General features: G+C 45.7%; 1 protein-coding gene across 1 annotated transcript in view; it reads right to left on the bottom strand.

The window, feature by feature from the left end:
• The window catches only part of cdh24b (cadherin 24, type 2b), a gene marked incomplete at both ends in the record, with an annotated part of 97,214 nt that overhangs the window by 33,517 nt on the left and 44,813 nt on the right, over positions 1–18,884 (bottom strand). The window contains 2 exons of the mRNA XM_079530389.1: positions 4,663–4,784; positions 16,709–16,845. Of these exons, the coding sequence (XP_079386515.1) occupies positions 4,663–4,784; positions 16,709–16,845 (259 nt within the window). The remainder of the gene's footprint in view (positions 1–4,662; positions 4,785–16,708; positions 16,846–18,884) is intronic.

The raw sequence follows: 18,884 nt of genomic DNA, 5'->3' as shown, positions 1-18,884 counted from the left end.
AAAACAAAGTACCTTCTTGCACAGCTGGGTATTATTGTTGGACCTTTACGGGATGTTACACCAGCAAGGATATCCTATTTTTAAACATGCACAAAACAACAGTTCTGTAGGATAAACAAAGCAGCCTAATAATACATTAAGTTGATTACTGTCTACACCAACCAAACAAGGTTCTGCAGTTCTTAAACCCAGAAATCCAGAACTTTGTTAGTGAATAAAACTTGGTTTAAACTCACCTGTATTGGTAAGTGTTATGTTAAATACAATATAACTAGCACAACTGTGGTAGTTTTAGTTGTAGTTTGGTATATGTACCTGCGCTTATATTGAGAAAAGTATACTCTATGGTTGAGTATGAAGGACCATTAGTGGTTGTAAAGTGGAATTGCATAAAGGTCAAAACCCAACATGTCCCTCTAGACAAACTGGCTTTCCGTTACAGCTCAACAGCAGCAGTACAACTAGTGCTCATGTGTGGGACCTGGGTTTGAATAGCTCAACAGTAGACCTACAGTAGCCTGATTATCAGACTGTAGCTTTCTTGAAGCTTCAGTCTGACATTGTCTCCTGTCTGAGCGATTTCAAGGGGGAGGGGATTAGAATTTCCCTCAACCAGTAGCCATTGTTGATGTTTTTCCTTCCTTCCTCTGTGTGGTGCACTGTGTGATGACGCTGAAAACGGGCCTCGGCGCTGATTGGTTGTTCGTTAGACCCACCCCCACCACCAATTATCATTGGATAATAAATGTTTGTACCAAAGAAATTATAGTTTCACAGTGCAACACCAGACCAAGAGACACAGTCCACTCAGAGAGTGGACGGGGTCTTTGGGCTGGATCCAGGCTAGTATGCGTGGGACCAACTGGGTTCGAATAGCTCAACAGTAGTTTTAAAGTAGTTTAAAGCTTTAAACCAAAACCATCACCATCCATGCACCTCCTTCCCCTTCACCGCGTGTGCGTGTGCGTGAGTGCGTGCGTGCGTCTCTCTCTCTCTTCCCAGGGGGAAGGTGTCCGGGGACGTAGCTGACCATTTGGTTGCCCTACTCGTGTATATTAGCGCCCCCCTCGGCGCGTTGCCCTACTCGTAGTGCGTATTGCGCGTATAGGTACTAGGTAGCGACGGCACTGAAGGTGTCCATCCATGGTCAGTCGATCCCTCCTAGCTAGAATCTCCATGTATTCAGCGCTCCTCACACCCACAGCAGCAGCAGCACCGCATCCTCATTCTTTCAATAAACAACTCTTTATCGATTCCCGGCGATGCGTGTGGTTCTCCCTCTCTCTCTCTCTCTCTCTCTCTCTCTCTCAGACCCGTAAAAACCAATTTGTAGGCAGGAGGAAAAAGCTCACCAAGGACATCTCATGAAGTGCTGCTGCATAGCCAGAGAAATAACTCACAACATGGAGAGCCTCTATTCACCACCAGCACCACACACACAAATCCTCTGCTTCAATATCTAATCCATTAAGACCTGGAAACGCATCTATGTCACCTCATAGCTTTTAACCACTTGACTTTAACCATTATGTGTTAAACTTTAGCTGTTGAAAAATAGCAGCTTGTAGATCTTTTGAAAAATCGTGAAAACATGTGCACATCTTTGAATATATGTTCTATAACAGCAAAGGCTTTTAATTAACTCATCTCTTTGCTTCTGGGGGGGGGGGACATATTGTCAGACGGGGGTCATCATTTTTGGGGTCCTTGACATGAAATAGTTGGAGAACCACTCGTATAGAAACATAGGTTTTTCAGAAAAGTCTGCAACACTGGTAAGGAATGACTCCACTGGTAAGGAATGACTCCACTGGTAAGGAATGACTCCACTGGTAAGGAATGACTCCACTGGTAAGGAATGACTCCACTGGTAAGGAATGACTCCACTGGTAAGGAATGACTCCACTGGTAAGGAATGACTCCACTGGTAAGGAATGACTCCACTGGTAAGGAATGACTCCACTGGTAAGGAATGACGTTTCTGAATCTGAATCTGGTCGCAGCAGGTGTCAATGGGCTAATCAGCCCCACCGCCGTTCGGTTGGACCACTTAAGCCTTGTGTTATTCTGAGATGAAGAAAGCCTTAGGACCCAAAGCTCACAATAAAAGTTTGAACACTTGCAAAGAGGCTGCATACATACATATGGGCCCTGCCTGCCTGGAAACACACGCAGCAGGTTGTTATGGGGCCGTGAAGACCATTCCTCAGCCATTGTTTTACTTGGTATTAGTAATTGGTTGCAGACAAGCAGTTTATTAGTACGTTTAGATACTGTACTGTAGGGTTTAAATTCAGCCATTACTTCTTACAGTACAGTACAGTCGCCCTCCGGTGTGTGTGCGTATAATAAAGGATTTATTTTATTTATGGCATTTAAAAGTGTATGTCACAGATATAGTATAATTGTCCTTAATTAACGCCATCCTTTAAGGGTAAGGCCCTAATAGGTTTTATTTTGTTATTGTTTAAGGGGTGTTTTGAAAGCCTATGTTATGATTTGATGGGATTGTTTTGATTGACGGGTCCGAGACTGTCTGACGCACGTAAAGTAGGCGTTGGTGGCCGGCCCGCGGGAGAAAGGAACGAGAGAGGCAAACCATCCAGGAAGTCCACGGGAGACCTGGATCAGTTTGATCAATTATTGATTTAATAATATACTCTACTCGGACGCTATAGGTGGAAAATAGCTAAGGCCACTCTGCAGCGCGCTGTACCACACAATAGAAAATACTTGGTGAGACCGTTTATATTTTAAACAATTCCTCAGCCATTGTTTTACTTGGTATTAGTAATTGGTTGCAGACAAGCAGTTTATTAGTACGTTTAGATACTGTACTGTAGGGTTTAAATTCAGCCATTACTTCTTACAGTACAGTACAGTCGCCCTCCGGTGTGTGTGCGTGCGTGCGGTTGGCCGCATGCTTTTACAGGAACTAAACTGCCGACAAAAACAGCCATGTCCAATCAAAAGGAAAACACATCTCTCCTAGCTGTTATCCAATGAAAACGCATCTCTCCTAGCTGTTATCCAATGAAAACACATCTCTCCTAGCTGTTATCCAATGAAAACACATATCTCCTAGCTGTTATCCAATGAAAACACATCTCTCCTATAGCTGTTATCCAATGAAAACACATCTCTCCTAGCTGTTATCCAATGAAAACACATCTCTCCTAGCTGTTATCCAATGAAAACACATCTCTCCTAGCTGTTATCCAATGAAAACACATCTCTCCTAGCTGTTATCCAATGAAAACACATATCTCCTAGCTGTTATCCAATGAAAACACATATCTCCTAGCTGTTATCCAATGAAAACACATCTCTCCTATAGCTGTTATCCAATGAAAACACATCTCTCCTATAGCTGTTATCCAATGAAAACACATATCTCCTGTAGCTGTTATCCAATGAAAACACATATCTCCTGTAGCTGTAATCCAATGTTTCTCTGTAGATGAGAGCTGAGTGGAAGATGGTTTGTCTGAAAGTTAAAAAGATAACTTTCAGACAAACCATTAAAAAAAATAATGTATGCCGGTAATCATATAGTGTAGTATTACCATATCAATATTGGCAGGAAATGCTGTGTGTTACGCAACTTTAAAAAATCTCTACACCGAGAGAGAGAGAGAGAGAGAGAGAGAGAGAGAGAGAGAGAGAGAGGGAGGTAGCAACAATTGAGCGTGGTTGGCGTTCAAAGCAACGACACCAGTGAAAACAACAGATGGTCCTCGTCACCAAATGTTGACAATGAAACCAGCGTGCTCACACCAGAGAACACAAAAAACACACAGAGAGAAAACAACAACCCAGAGCTAACAGGATGGGCACCGAGATGATGGCCATGTTCAACTCTGTACAACTCTGTTCAACCCTGAGTTTAGCAGTTCAACAGCTGCTTCATTTGAGCTGAACAGTGATGAGTTTCACCAAGAGGATGTTAACGCATTTTGGAGGAACAAGCTGTCGTGTTCCACTCCCTGCCTAACAGGCAACCCACAGTGTACACATTTTGTGAGGGTCCGTTTGGTTCCATTTACACACAGGGCGGCATGTGGCTCAAGGGTAGAGTTGCTGGTAGAGCGGACAGATGGCCAGCCATATTAGTATTTTTGTAGTTATATTAATAACCACTAATTACTTTATAATTGTATTCAATTAACCCATTTTGGACTGAGGTCGATAAAAAAAGGCTTCTAAATCCTAAAAAAAATCTGAAAAACCCATGTTTCTATGTCAGTGGTGCTCAACCTTTTTCATGTCAAGGACCCCCAGAATTATCTCTATTGGGCCACGGACCCCCATCTCAAAATACTGTATGTAGTTCCAGGGACCCCTTAGAAGCCAATATTTTAGTTAAAAATGTTCGCTCTGAAATATATATTCAAAGATGTCACATTTTCACGACTCGTAGCGCGCCACTCGGTGGTCAGTATTGTGTTACTGACCTGGCCTGTGGTCAAGGTGTCACACAGGGCTGTGGTGTATTGTGTTACTGACCTGGCCGGTGGTCCAGGAGTCACACAGGGCTGTGGTGTATTGTGTTACTGACCTGGCCTGTGGTCCAGGAGTCACACAGGGCTGTGGTGTATTGTGTTACTGACCTGGCCTGTGGTCCAGGAGTCACACAGGGCTGTGGTGTATTGTGTTACTGACCTGGCCGGTGGTCGAGGAGTCACACAGGGCTGTGGTGTATTGTCGGTCCAGCTCAGGAGCATTGTCGTTTAGGTCCAGCGTCTCTATGGCAACGAGCACCCTGGACACCTGGCTGGGATTATCTAGGAGAGGCAATCAGAAAAATAAACATCCATGTTATCAGCAAGCATTTGAAGATGGATTTTACAAGTTCTTCTCTCTCTCTCTCTCTCTCTCTCTCTCTCTCTCTCTCTCTCTCTCTCTCTCTCTCTCTCTCTCGCTCTCCCTCTCTCTCTCTCTCTCTCTCTCTAGTCTAGTCACTAGACTACCGGTACTTGAAATATAATGTCTTGAAAATTGCAAGACACGAAAATAAAATCATTCATTCATTCATTCATTCATATAGCCACACACAATGTTGCACACACGCATGCAAATATACCACACACACACACACACACACACACACACACACACACACACACACACACACACACACACACACACACACACACACACACACACACACACACACACACACACACACATCATGAATACATATTAGCAGTGCACTGAGAGGCGCTACAGTATGCAATATAATTGAATTGATCATCTATTATAAAATAATCAATAGAGTAATAATTATATTTTCAGAAATAGCTACAAGCTCAGAATGCATCGCAGTGCATCGATCAGACTTTTCATCCATTTATAAAAATCCATTAGAAGGTTTTTTTGTGTCGATTTGTTAATAAACTAATTTAAAGACATTAAATAAACTAACACTCGTCTTGCTTGTTCGATTACTCGAAAAAATTTATCAATAGAAAAATTACTAAAAAGATAATACATCTTTTTCATCATCACTTACTCCCACAATTTACAATTTAGAGCAGACGCTCCAGAGCAATTTACAGTAAGCAAGGACAACACATGGTAATTCATCAAATGCATAGAAACAGTCATCTAGGATCATAAGAAAAACACAAACCTACTGTACCAGGAGTCTAACAGTAGAATACCCAAAGAAAATTAAGTAATCTATACATTACACACTGGTTTAATCTGCACACACTCTATAAAAAAAAACAACGAAAACCCTGTAGCGCTGCCACATATGTTAAAAAAGGATTTATTTTATTTATGGCATTTAAAAGTGTATGTCACAGATATAGTATAATGGTCCTTAATTAACGCCATCCTTTAAGGGTAAGGCCCTAATAGGTTTTATTTTGTTATTGTTTAAGGGGTGTTTTGAAAGCCTATGTTATGATTTGATGGGATTGTTTTGATCGACGGGTCCGAGACTGTCTGACGCACGTAAAGTAGGTGTGGGTGGCCGGCCCGCGGGAGAAAGGAACGAGAGAGGCAAACCATCCAGGAAGTCCACGGGAGACCTGGATCAGTTTGATCAATTATTTATTTAATAATATACTCTACTCGGACGCTATAGGTGGAAAATAGCTAAGGCCACTCTGCAGCGCGCTGTACCACACAATAGAAAATACTTGGTGAGACCGTTTATATTTAGTGTGGTTGCCTATGGGCAACCATACTATTGTTCCCCTTACCTTTTATTTCTTTCTTTATTAGTATGGTTGCCTATGGCGACCATACTATTGTTCCCCTACTTTGGAATACTTTGTATCGCTACTCCTCCCACAGTTTTTTCCACACGCACTCGAGCCATATGTCAAATCGACCGGCTTCGTCGGGAATCGTGTGCTTGCTCATTGCTAAGAGATCCGTTGTATAGTTTAATTGATATTAATTAATTAGTTCTCCATTGACTTATAATGGGAAGATCGAAGACTAATTACGGCTCCAATTTAAGTATTTTTTCCCTTGGAGACCATAAGCACCATATTTACAAGACTTAGGCTGGAGGTTCATAATAATTATGAAAATAAATTGAAAAGGAATTACATCGCTCAGCCTCATGGTGGCGCTATAACAGCCCACTTCACGTTTTTCCCTATAACTCTTGAACCGTAAGTCGTAAAATCAAAATTTCCTTTTCCATGGATTCCTTGGATCATGACGGATCTCCCCGCATAGGCCACGCCCATTTCCGTCTAGAACGAAATCGCACCAAATTTGCATTTTCTTCAAAACACACTTTTTGCTCCACCTCCAACAGATTTTGTCCAAATCTCACACAAATTGGTACACAACATCTCTGGTGCTATCCGATTACTTAAACACTGGCAGAATTTTGATAGTCCATACCGTTCGGCCATAATCGGCTTCCGAAGTTAGTAGGAGGGGCCTATTTTACAAAAAATGCCACAAATAATGAACGGAACGTTCAATCCACACGGAATTTTAATCACATATCGAAAGTGGTTCAATCAATGTAGCGCCAAAAGCAATTCCATTTTCACCCATAGGGGGCGCCGCAAATGCCAAAAATGTCACCGTTTGTTGAAAAAACAATTTGTTGGGGGGCTCAATCCCCACCAAAATACTTACACATGATCTCAAAGGTGATGTGACCATTTAATTGACCACTATTAGTGGGAGGGGCCAATTTTTTTCGAAAAAACTAAAACACTATATGTCACCAAATCAGGATCCGATCAGCGCCAAATTTGAATGGCATGTTGTTTGGCCTTGGCCTCTAACACAACACCTCCTGGCAGACTCCTTGGGTCCCCAACGACGTCGGTGCGACGGGTGCGATGGAGGCAACCATACTTTGCAATTTCCCAGAATTGCTTCTTTCTAGTTGTTGTTCTCTTTCTGTATAAACTTTATTATGCCGTGCTACTCCTCCCACAGTTTTTGCCGCACACACTTGAGCCATATGTCAACACGACCGGCTTCATCGGGAATAGTGTGCTATCTCCTTGCTAAGACATCCGTTGTATAGTTTAATTGATATTAATTAATTAGTGGATTAAATTTCCCCATTGACATGAATGGGAAAATGCAAAAACTGACATTCAAGTATTTTTTCCTCTGAGACCGTTGTGGCTACAGTTACAACACTTGGGGGGAAGGTTCAGAATAATTACTAAAATTAATAACCTTATAAGTATATTGATCGGCCTCATGGTGGCGCTATAACAGCCCACTTTACCTTTTGGCGTATAACTCTTGAACCGTAGGTCGTAAAATCAAAATTATTTTTTCCTGGATTCCTTGGGTCATGACGCATCTCCCCATATAGGCCACGCCCATTTGCGTCTAGATAGATTTTCCGCCATTTTGAATTTTCTTCTAAACACACTTTTGGATCCTCCAGCTACAGATTTTGGCCAAATCTCACAAGAATCGGCACACATGATCTCCGGACCTATCCGATTAAAACAGCAGAGTCAGAATTTTGATAGTCCATATCGTTCGTCCGTAATCAGCTTCCAAAGTTAGTGGGAGGGGCCTATTTTACAAAAGACGGCACAAATCACGAACGGAATGTCCGATCCATCCCAAATCCAAATCACATGTCGAGGGTGGCTTAATCAACGCAGAGCCAAAAGCAATTACATTTTCATCCATAGGGGGCGCTACAATTGCAAAAACAATTACCCGTTTATTGCAAAAACATGATTTCAGGGGGGAAAAAACACTCTGAATTACTTACACATGATCACAAGGGTGACTTGACGTTGTCATTGGCTAGCAAGATTACTGGGAGGGGCCTATATCAGCGAGTGAGGCAACCACACTTTGCAATTTCCCAGAATTGCTTCTTTCTAGTTTATTTTATACCCCGCGAGGATCTACTGTTGTTTTTGCCGTTGGATTCATTGTTTTGGATTACGTCACTGCTGGGGAGCCCTTTACTTTTTGGATAACTTTTGGAGTAACGTTTTTGGATTGACATTTCACTTTTCGTTTGTTCTGGGACGCGGTTTGGAGCCGTTTGGATTCACGGAACGATAAGGAACAATAGGAGCGTGCGGGCGCGTGCGCGAGACGCAGACTTTAATTATTCTTTTCTTACAGACCTATCTATTAAACAATTTAGCGGACGTACGTGCGTGCGTGCGCGAATCGAGGACATTCGGTTCAAAGGGTTTCAACTTGTTTTCATTCATCTGGGTTTGTTGTTGTTTATACCTGGCTGTATTATTATTACTCATTTGAGTAGATAAAAGCTATCATAACTTCATCACAACTTCGCTGTGTTCTTACTGAGTGTGTTTGCTGTCAATGTCTATTAAGCTATTCCTGTCATTCAGCATAACTCAATTGTGTCGAAGGAGATCAGTCACTATCCCGTGATTTAAAAAAGAGTAACAGTTAATTTAATTATCAAATCGTTATAACCCAAACAAATCAAACTGCATTGTTTTTATTATTATGTGTTATTATTATCTTTTTATATTACATGGTTGTTGTTGTCACAGTTTTGCAGGAGAACTTGTACCTGCACTGTATGAGTGACTGACAACTAAAACCCTCTGGGATTATCTAGGAGAGGCAATCAGAAACATAAACAGTTATCAGTCTCATCTCATGAATATCTTTAATCTTGAATCGCTCTACACACACACACACACACACACACACACACACACACACACACACACACACACACACACACACACACACACACACACACACACACACACACACACACACACACACACACACACACACACACACACACACGCCCAGGATTCGAACCAAGGTCTCCCGCGTGAAAGTCCAATATGTTAACCACTAGACCAAAGGGATATCCCTAGTATGGACCCGGGGAGATATTAGACGTTTAAGTCTAATATCTTTTAAGTGAGGCAGTGAGTCACTCTGCTCTACCCACGCACGCACGCACGCACGCACGCACGCACGCACGCACGCATGCACTCATTCACACACATACATAGCCGTTCAATTGTCCTCGTAAATGAGGTCAATCTTGCGTTGTGTAACAGCACTTAATTTCATCAGCACTGGTAGAATAATAATAATGGATTGTATTTTTATAGTGCTTTTCTATGCACTACATGCCTACTCAAAGCTTTACAATGGGCCACTCATTCATACATTGGGAGGTGAAGCGGGGAACAATCAACGCCAGCGTCCTCACTTCCCACATTCACAGACCAATAATGGTGGCAACCACTGGAGGCAAGGTGGGGTTCAGTGTCTCGCCCAAGGACACTTCAACATGTAGACAGGAGGAGCCGGGATTCGAACCGCCGACCCACAGATCACTGGACGACCTGCTCCTGAGCCAACAGCCGCCTGGTATCACAGACTAGTGGTACATCATGGGCTGAATAGAATACACGCAAATGTACATTTCTTTTCTTTTGGTTCTGTTGCTTCCTGCCAGAGCAGAGCTGGGCTCACATTTAACCCATTTTGATCAGATTCTAAAAATGTCTTCTACATCCTGACAGTTTTCTGAAAAAGCTATGTTTCTATATGTTAGTCGTTCTTCGATTTAAAAAAAATAGCAGACCTACAAGCTCGTAGCGCGCCACTCGGTGGCGCGCTATGAGCTTGTAGATCTGCTATTTTTCAATAGCTAAAGCATAACATAATGCTAACACCAAAAGGGGTTCCCGCCCAAAATGGGTTACACATGAGTCATAGTCTTCCACATCAAGCTAATCCTTTCTTACTGGATCCGCACAAAAAACATCATTTCACAGCTGGAGAAAAGGATGTCTCTCCTCTGGTGCGTGTGTGTGTGTGTGTGTGCGCGTGAGCATAAAGAGAGCAAGTGAGGGTGAAAGAGAATTTGAACGATAGGAACACGTATACAGAGTCAGAAAATGTCGAAAAGTGACAGCAAGGCTGGAGAGAACACAGAGAAAGAGAGACGAGAGAGGAGGAGAAAGATAACAGACACAGGTTTATCTGCATGCCAAGCGGGCGCACGAGGACACACTTTAAATGGGTTGGCAGAAGGCCACTCATAACAGCACGCACGCACACGCACACACGCACGCACACACATCCTCTCCATCTGGATGTGGGGTGCATGCGCCCACATTCTGAGCAGTAACAGCATGTCTGTGTGGACCGTGGCCATTGCTGCTTCCCGGAGAAAATGAGTCTCCCCGCAATAACGGTGGGTGGGTGAGCGGGGGCTGCCTGTGGCCACCATGGCAGTGGGTGAGCGGGGGCTGCCTGTGGCCACCATGGCAGTGGGTGAGCGGGGGCTGCCTGTGGCCACATGGCAGTGGGTGAGCGGGGGCTGCCTGTGGCCACATGGCAGTGGGTGAGCGGGGGCTGCCTGTGGCCACCATGGCAGTGGGTGAGCGGGGGCTGCCTGTGGCCACCATGGCAGTGGGTGAGTGGGGGCTGCCTGTGGCCACCATGGCAGTGGGTGAGCGGGGGCTGCCTGTGGCCACCATGGCAGTGGGTGAGCGGGGGCTGCCTGTGGCCACCATGGCAGTGGGTGAGCGGGGGCTGCCTGTGGCCACATGGCAGTGGGTGAGCGGGGGCTGCCTGTGGCCACCATGGCAGTGGGTGAGCGGGGGCTGCCTGTGGCCACCATGGCAGTGGGTGAGCGGGGGCTGCCTGTGGCCACCATGGCAGTGGGTGAGCGGGGGCTGCCTGTGGCCACCATGGCAGTGGGTGAGTGGGGGCTGCCTGTGGCCACCATGGCAGTGGGTGAGTGGGGGCTGCCTGTGGCCACCATGGCAGTGGGTGAGCGGGGGCTGCCTGTGGCCACCATGGCAGTGGGTGAGCGGGGGCTGCCTGTGGCCACCATGGCAGTGGGTGAGCGGGGGCTGCCTGTGGCCACATGGCAGTGGGTGAGTGGGGGCTGCCTGTGGCCACCATGGCAGTGGGTGAGCGGGGGCTGCCTGTGGCCACCATGGCAGTGGGTGAGCGGGGGCTGCCTGTGGCCACCATGGCAGCTCTTCCTACTGTGGCCATTACGTCAACACAGCCTCCAACCGACGTTTACTACTAGATCTCATTATTCAAGGCTGACACTCAATGTGCTGCTGTCACTCCCACTCCCACCAAGAATCCCTGAGTCAGTCATAATCCATTAAGACCTGTTATAACGCATCTGTGTCACCATAGCTTTTAACCACTTTAACCATTATTTTAAAAAGCTGATCTACAAACTCATCGCGCTGCACAGAGTAAAATGTGTTGCAAATCTTTGGATATATATATTCTTTCACAGCGAACGTTTTTAACACAAATCTTTGCTTCTGGAAGGTCCCTGGAACAACATATTTTCAGATGGGGGTCCGTGGCCAAATACATATAATTCTGGGGGTCCTTGACATGAAAAAGTTTGAGTAACACTGATACGTTTTCCGGAAAACTGTCAAGACATTTTGTAGACTGTGGTCTCAGGTCTCATTGGGATAAGTAAAGATTAACTTTGTCATAGCCCGATATACAGTATACTGTACGAGAGGGAGGCCAGTGCTGGCAAAAAAAAAAGAAAAAAAGAAGAAAAAAGTTTGTTGTTGTTGTGTTTTTCCATTGGTCGCCCCCACACTGGCTGGTGCACTGCACACCAAACCACACAACTTCTGTCTCACTACTATTTCACCGGCAAAATGTATTCTGAAAAGAGAAAAGAAACCCTAACTATGGAAAATAACTTTTAGCAGGACAGTGTGTGTGATGAGTGCAGTGAGATGGATCTGGTTGTGTGTGTGATGTGTGGAGTGAGATGGATGTGTGTGTGTGTGTGTGTGTGTGTGTGTGTGTGTGTGTGTGTGTGTGTGTGTGTGTGTGTGTGTGTGTGTGTGTGTGTGTGTGTGTGTGTGTGTGTGTGATGTGTGGAGTGAGATGGATCTGGATGTGTGTGTGTGTGTGTGTGTGTGTGTGTGTGTGTGTGTGTGTGTGTGTGTGTGTGTGTGTGTGTGTGTGTGTGTGTGTGTGTGTGTGTGTGATGTGTGGAGTGAGATGGATCTGGATGTGTGTGTGTGTGTGTGTGTGTGTGTGTGTGTGTGTGTGTGTGTGTGTGTGTGTGTGTGTGTGTGTGTGTGTGTGTGTGTGTGTGTGTGTGTGATGTGTGGAGTGAGATGGATCTGGATGTGTGTGTGTGTGTGTGTGTGTGTGTGTGTGTGTGTGTGTGTGTGTGTGTGTGTGTGTGATGTGTGCAGTGAGATGGATCTGGATGTGTGTGTGTGTGTGTGTGTGTGTGTGTGTGTGATGTGTGCAGTGAGATGGATCTGGATGTGTGTGTGTGTGTGTGTGTGTGTGTGTGTGTGTGTGTGTGTGTGTGTGTGTGTGTGTGTGTGTGTGTGTGATGTGTGGAGTGAGATGGATCTGGATGTGTGTGTGTGTGTGTGTGTGTGTGTGTGTGTGTGTGTGTGTGTGTGTGTGTGTGTGTGTGTGTGTGTGTGTGTGTGTGTGTGTGTGTGTGTGTGTGATGTGTGCAGTGAGATGGATCTGGATGTGTGTGTGTGTGTGTGTGTGTGTGTGTGTGTGTGTGTGTGTGTGTGTGTGTGTGTGTGTGTGTGTGTGTGTGTGTGTGTGTGTGTGTGTGTGTGTGTGTGTGATGTGTGGAGTGAGATGGATCTGTGTGTGTGTGTGTGTGTGTGTGTGTGTGTGTGTGTGTGTGTGTGTGTGTGTGTGTGTGTGTGTGTGTGTGTGATGTGCAGAGTTAGATGGATCTGGATGTGTGTGTGTGTGTGTGTGTGTGTGTGTGTGTGTGTGTGTGGAGTGAGATGGATCTGGATGTGTGTGTGTGTGTGTGTGTGTGTGTGTGTGTGTGTGTGTGTGTGTGTGTGTGTGTGTGTGTGTGTGTGTGTGTGTGTGTGTGTGATGTGTGCAGTGAGATGGATCTGGATGTGTGTGTGTGTGTGTGTGTGTGTGTGTGTGTGTGTGATGTGTGCAGTGAGATGGATCTGGATGTGTGTGTGTGTGTGTGTGTGTGTGTGTGTGTGTGTGATGTGTGCAGTGAGATGGATCTGGATGTGTGTGTGTGTGTGTGTGTGTGTGTGTGTGTGTGTGATGTGTGCAGTGAGATGGATCTGGATGTGTGTGTGTGTGTGTGTGATGTGTGGAGTGAGATGGATCTGAATGTGTGTCTGGACATAAACTTTTTAAACCTGAATTAAAATAAAACAGAAGTGATATTCGTTGGCCTTGACACTACACCATACAAAAATAACACCATCCCATTCACCCTCAGCTCAAACATGTGCTCCTCCGTCAAAAACCTTGGCTTCACTTTCAACAGTTCCTTCACACTCAACAAACAAATCAGTTCCGTAGTAAAAAGCAGCTCCTTTCAGTTACGATTGCTGGCAAAGGTCAAACCCTATCTTCCACCCAAACAGCTGGAGATGGCAATACACGCCTTTATATCCTCAAGACTGGACTATTGTAACTCCCTCTTCTCCGGCATTGACCAGACATCACTCAAGCGCCTGCAGTTGGTGCAAAATGATGGTGCTCGCCTCCTCACCGGCACATAACGCCAGTTTTAGCTGACCTTCACTGGCTCCCTGTCACTTTTAGAATAGATTTTAAGATTATTTTATTTACCTATAAATCCCTGCACGGCCTGGCCCCCTCTTATTTAACGGAACTTCTCGTCCCTTACACCCCACAAAGGGCACTGAGGTCAACAGACAAGCTGCTCCTGGAAGCTCACAAAACGAACCTCAGGAGTAGGGGCGACCGTGCCTTTGCCTCTGCTGCTCCTAGGCTCTGGAATAGTCTGCCCTTCAATATAAAAAATGCAAACTCTGTTGAGTCTTTTAAATCACTTCTTAACACTTTGACTCCATAATACGATTTATTTGCTTCGATCGCACCACCCGCCATCTTGGTACGCCACAAAACGGGTGCATAAGACGTGTCATCCGTTCACTTGCATTGGACTCAATTTCCCAGAAGCCCTAGCAGCCCAGCGCATGGGTCAATTTCCGGTTTCGACATCATAACAAGAAGCTCCTTCCACCAGCTCCGCAGCAAAGACGGAGTTTCTTTTTAATTATTAAAATACAGCGAATTAAACGCATTAAACAAATAGCGGGAATGTCGTATTATGCAGCGGCGGAACACTGGAGTAAACAATTAGCGGCCGTCAAACTGTTAAAACACATTTTTATGCTTTGGCTTTTAATCGCACCTAATGTTTGTTTTGTTTTATTGCACTTCCGTTATTGTGGCATTAATTACTGATGTTTTTGTTTTTGTTGTTGTTGTTGTGGTATAAATTGTTGATGTTTTTGTCTCACCCTGTACAGCACTTTGGTCAATTTCGATTGTTTTAAATGTGCTCTATAAATAAAGTTTGATTTGATTTGATTTGATTTGCCAAAAGTGACTGTCTGCTGCCTCTGTGTCAGGAGGTCAAGCATCCGGCTGCAGGTGCCTGTGTCAGGAGGTCAAGCATCCGGCTGCAGGTGCCTGTGTCAGGAGGTCAAGCATCCGGCTGCAGGTGCCTGTGTCAGGAGGTCAAGCATCCGGCTGCAGGTGCCTGTGTCAGGAGGTCAAGCATCCGGCTGCAGGTGCCTGTGTCAGGAGGTCAAGCATCCGGCTGCAGGTGCCTGTGTCAGGAGGTCAAGCATCCGGCTGCAGGTGCCTGTGTCAGGAGGTCAAGCATCCGGCTGCAGGTGCCTGTGTCAGGAGGCCAAGCATCCGGCTGCAGGTGCCTGTGTCAGGAGGTCAAGCATCCGGCTGCAGGTGCCTGTGTCAGGAGGTCAAGCATCCGGCTGCAGGTGCCTGTGTCAGGAGGCCAAGCATCCGGCTGCAGGTGCCTGTGTCAGGAGGTCAAGCATCCGGCTGTGGGCTCCCCCAGAGTTAGTGTCCAAGTGTCCTTGAGCAAGAATCTGAACCCCCAACTGCTCCCAATGTGCAGGTTGGTTCCTTGCATGGTTTCCTCCGCCATCGGTGTATGAATGTGTGTGTGAATGTGTTAGTGTAATGCACCTATATGCATCTATGTATAGCGCCTTGGATAAAGGCGCTATATAAATGCACCATTTACTATATAACAGTTTAAGTCCACATTTTATTCTGACCCCTCCACGAAAAGGCCTAGCTGTCCTGACCCCTTATCCTTATCCATCATTTATACATTATGGATAATTAGTGTGGACTATTCGTCTATAGTACTCTGTTTTGCGTGGTATGATCGTGTATGAAAGGCTGAGCTGAAATCGGATAAAAAAAAGGATCCTGGCATATTTGTTCTTCCTTGTGAGGTGATGGATTTATAGGAGCAGAGCCCAACCCCCCTGGGCTTAGAGTAATCTTTGAGGCCCCCGGGGCCCTTATATTACGGCCGCGGGCACGTTCGTTTTGGGCAAAGAAATTCTGAGGGGGGAGCGGCAAAATCACCGTAAAAACTAAATATACAATAAATAAACACAAAACTCACTTGAATTGGATTTTATCATAATAAAATCCTCCGTGGATCAGTTGGTTTTGGTATGCAAACTGTGGGGAAACTAACCTTGATGTGCTGAATTGACGAAGCCACTCAAACACTTGATGAATATGGGAGGAAGCGTGTACTGTTACAATGGGTTATTGCGTGGGAACCTTGCCCAAAGCGCTGTGTCTCTATTGTCCGTCAAGAGGCTGTTGAAGCCTCTGTCCACACAGAGCCTCTGCTTTAGCTAGACTAGCATGACTGAAGAAAAAAAGCACAGAAGTAGCATGTGCTTAAATTCATATTTAGAAAATCTTTCAGATGTCAAAGATGTCTGAGATGTTGGAATGGTGATGGATGATGATGGTCATGGAAGGGGAACATTCTGAAAGCTTTTAAAAAACAGTCAAAATGACCTCTCAGTCATGCTAGTGCTTTCCGACTCTTTGCGCGTGGGCGAGGGGGGCGACTGCAGGGTGACATGGCTTTTGTTACACGCCGTGGTTTGTGACAACAGGCTCTTCACCTCGGTGGATGTGGTGTTGTGTGGGTTGTGTGTTGACGTATTTCCAGGTTGCTACAGCATGGTTCTCTCAATGCACTCTGTACTGACTAGAGAGAGAATATTATTTTGTTGTCGCTGGATAATATTTTGTCCCCGAATCCATGCTGTATTGATGTGGTACCATAGGAGAGACAACAGGCAATAACGTTGATAACAATTAGTCTACAATCTCTACATTCTCTGATTGTGTAGACTTCTTGTAAATCAAGTAATACGGATGACAAGTGAAGCCTGACCTCTCTGGGTGGCGATCACGCTGATGTTGTGCCAGTGCTCTCGCTCGCGGTCCAACTCTGTTGCCGTGGTGATGAGGCCGGTGTCCGGAGTGATCCGGAACAGAGCCTCAGGGTCCGACTGGGGGTCGATGGAGAACCTGGGAGGGCAGAGAGGGAGAGGTACAGGTTGACAGAGATGTTAGAGAACCTGGGAGGGTAGAGAGGGAGAGGCACAGGTTGACAGAGATGTTTAACAGATAGAGAACATCATGGGAGGGTAGAGAGGGAGAGGTACAGGTTGACAGAGATGTTTAACAGATGGAGAACCTGGGAGGGTAGAGAGGGAGAGGTACAGGTTGACAGAGATGTTTAGAACCTGGGAGGGTAGAGAGGGAGAGGCACAGGTTGGCAGAGATGTTTAGAACCTGGGAGGGTAGAGAGGGAGAGGTACAGGTTGACAGAGATGTTTAGAACCTGGGAGGGCAGAGAGGGAGAGGTACAGGTTGACAGAGATGTTTAGAACCTGGGAGGGCAGAGAGGGAGAGGCACAGGTTGACAGAGATGTTAGAGAACCTGGGAGGGTAGAGAGGGAGAGGTACAGGTTGACAGAGATGTTTAACAGATAGAGAACCTGGGAGGGTAGAGAGGGAGAGGCACAGGTTGACAGAGATGTTAGAGAACCTGGGAGGGTAGAGAGGGAGAGGTACAGGTTGACAGAGATGTTTAGAACCTGGGAGGGTAGAGAGGGAGAGGCACAGGTTGACAGAGATGTTTAAAACCTGGGAGGGTAGAGAGGGAGAGGCACAGGTTGACAGAGATGTTTAAAACCTGGGAGGGTAGAGAGGGAGAGGCACAGGTTGACAGAGATGTTTAAAACCTGGGAGGGTAGAGAGGGAGAGGCACAGGTTGACAGAGATGTTTAGAACCTGGGAGGGTAGAGAGGGAGAGGTACAGGTTGACAGAGATGTTTAGAACCTGGGAGGGTAGAGAGGGAGAGGCACAGGTTGACAGAGATGTTTAAAACCTGGGAGGGTAGAGAGGGAGAGGCACAGGTTGACAGAGATGTTTAAAACCTGGGAGGGTAGAGAGGGAGAGGCACAGGTTGACAGAGATGTTTAAAACCTGGGAGGGTAGAGAGGGAGAGGCACAGGTTGACAGAGATGTTAGAGAACCTGGGAGGGTAGAGAGGGAGAGGTACAGGTTGACAGAGATGTTTAGAACCTGGGAGGGTAGAGAGGGAGAGGTACAGGTTGACAGAGATGTTTAGAACCTGGGAGGGTAGAGAGGGAGAGGTACAGGTTGACAGAGATGTTTAGAACCTGGGAGGGTAGAGAGGGAGAGGCACAGGTTGACAGAGATGTTAGAGAACCTGGGAGGGCAGAGAGGGAGAGGCACAGGTTGACAGAGATGTTTAGAACCTGGGAGGGTAGAGAGGGAGAGGCACAGGTTGACAGAGATGTTTAAAACCTGGGAGGGTAGAGAGGGAGAGGCACAGGTTGACAGAGATGTTTAGGACCTGGGAGGGCAGAGAGGGAGAGGTACAGGTTGACAGAGATGTTTAAAACCTGGGAGGGTAGAGAGGGAGAGGCACAGGTTGACAGAGATGTTTAACAGATGGAGAACCTGGGAGGGTAGAGAGGGAGAGGCACAGGTTGACAGAGATGTTAGAGAACCTGGGAGGGTAGAGAGGGAGAGGCACAGGTTGACAGAGATGTTAGAGAACCTGGGAGGGTAGAGAGGGAGAGGTACAGGTTGACAGAGATGTTTAGAACCTGGGAGGGTAGAGAGGGAGAGGCCAGGGCTTGACGCTTAGCATTTTTCCAAGTAGCACGTGTGCTACTAAGTTGAAAAATCTAGTAGCACACAAATTATTTTAGGAGCACGATGAAAAGTTAGCAAATAATGTGTTTTTGCTATTGCTATTTTCCTATACAGCTTTAGTCCCCACACGTCTCAAGATTTGCCATTGACAATGAACGGAGAAATTAGGTCAAAATTCAGCTAAATATGACATAAATTAAACATCAAAACATTAAACGCCATTGACATTGAAAGGAAAATTTACGTCATATGTAAACGAGCAAATCAGCTAACCAATCACAGGCAACAGGCATTCTGATTGGCCAGTATGAGATGATTCATGATGATGTATGATGATAAGAGTGCCCCTCACTTCACACAGGTGTGATTTTTCTTT

This window comes from Electrona antarctica, assembly GCF_951216825.1.
Source record: "Electrona antarctica genome assembly, chromosome: 1".
Taxonomy (NCBI): Eukaryota; Metazoa; Chordata; class Actinopteri; order Myctophiformes; family Myctophidae; genus Electrona; species Electrona antarctica.
The sequence above is the reverse complement of the archived record's forward strand: the minus strand, read 5'-3'. Positions and strand labels throughout refer to the sequence as shown.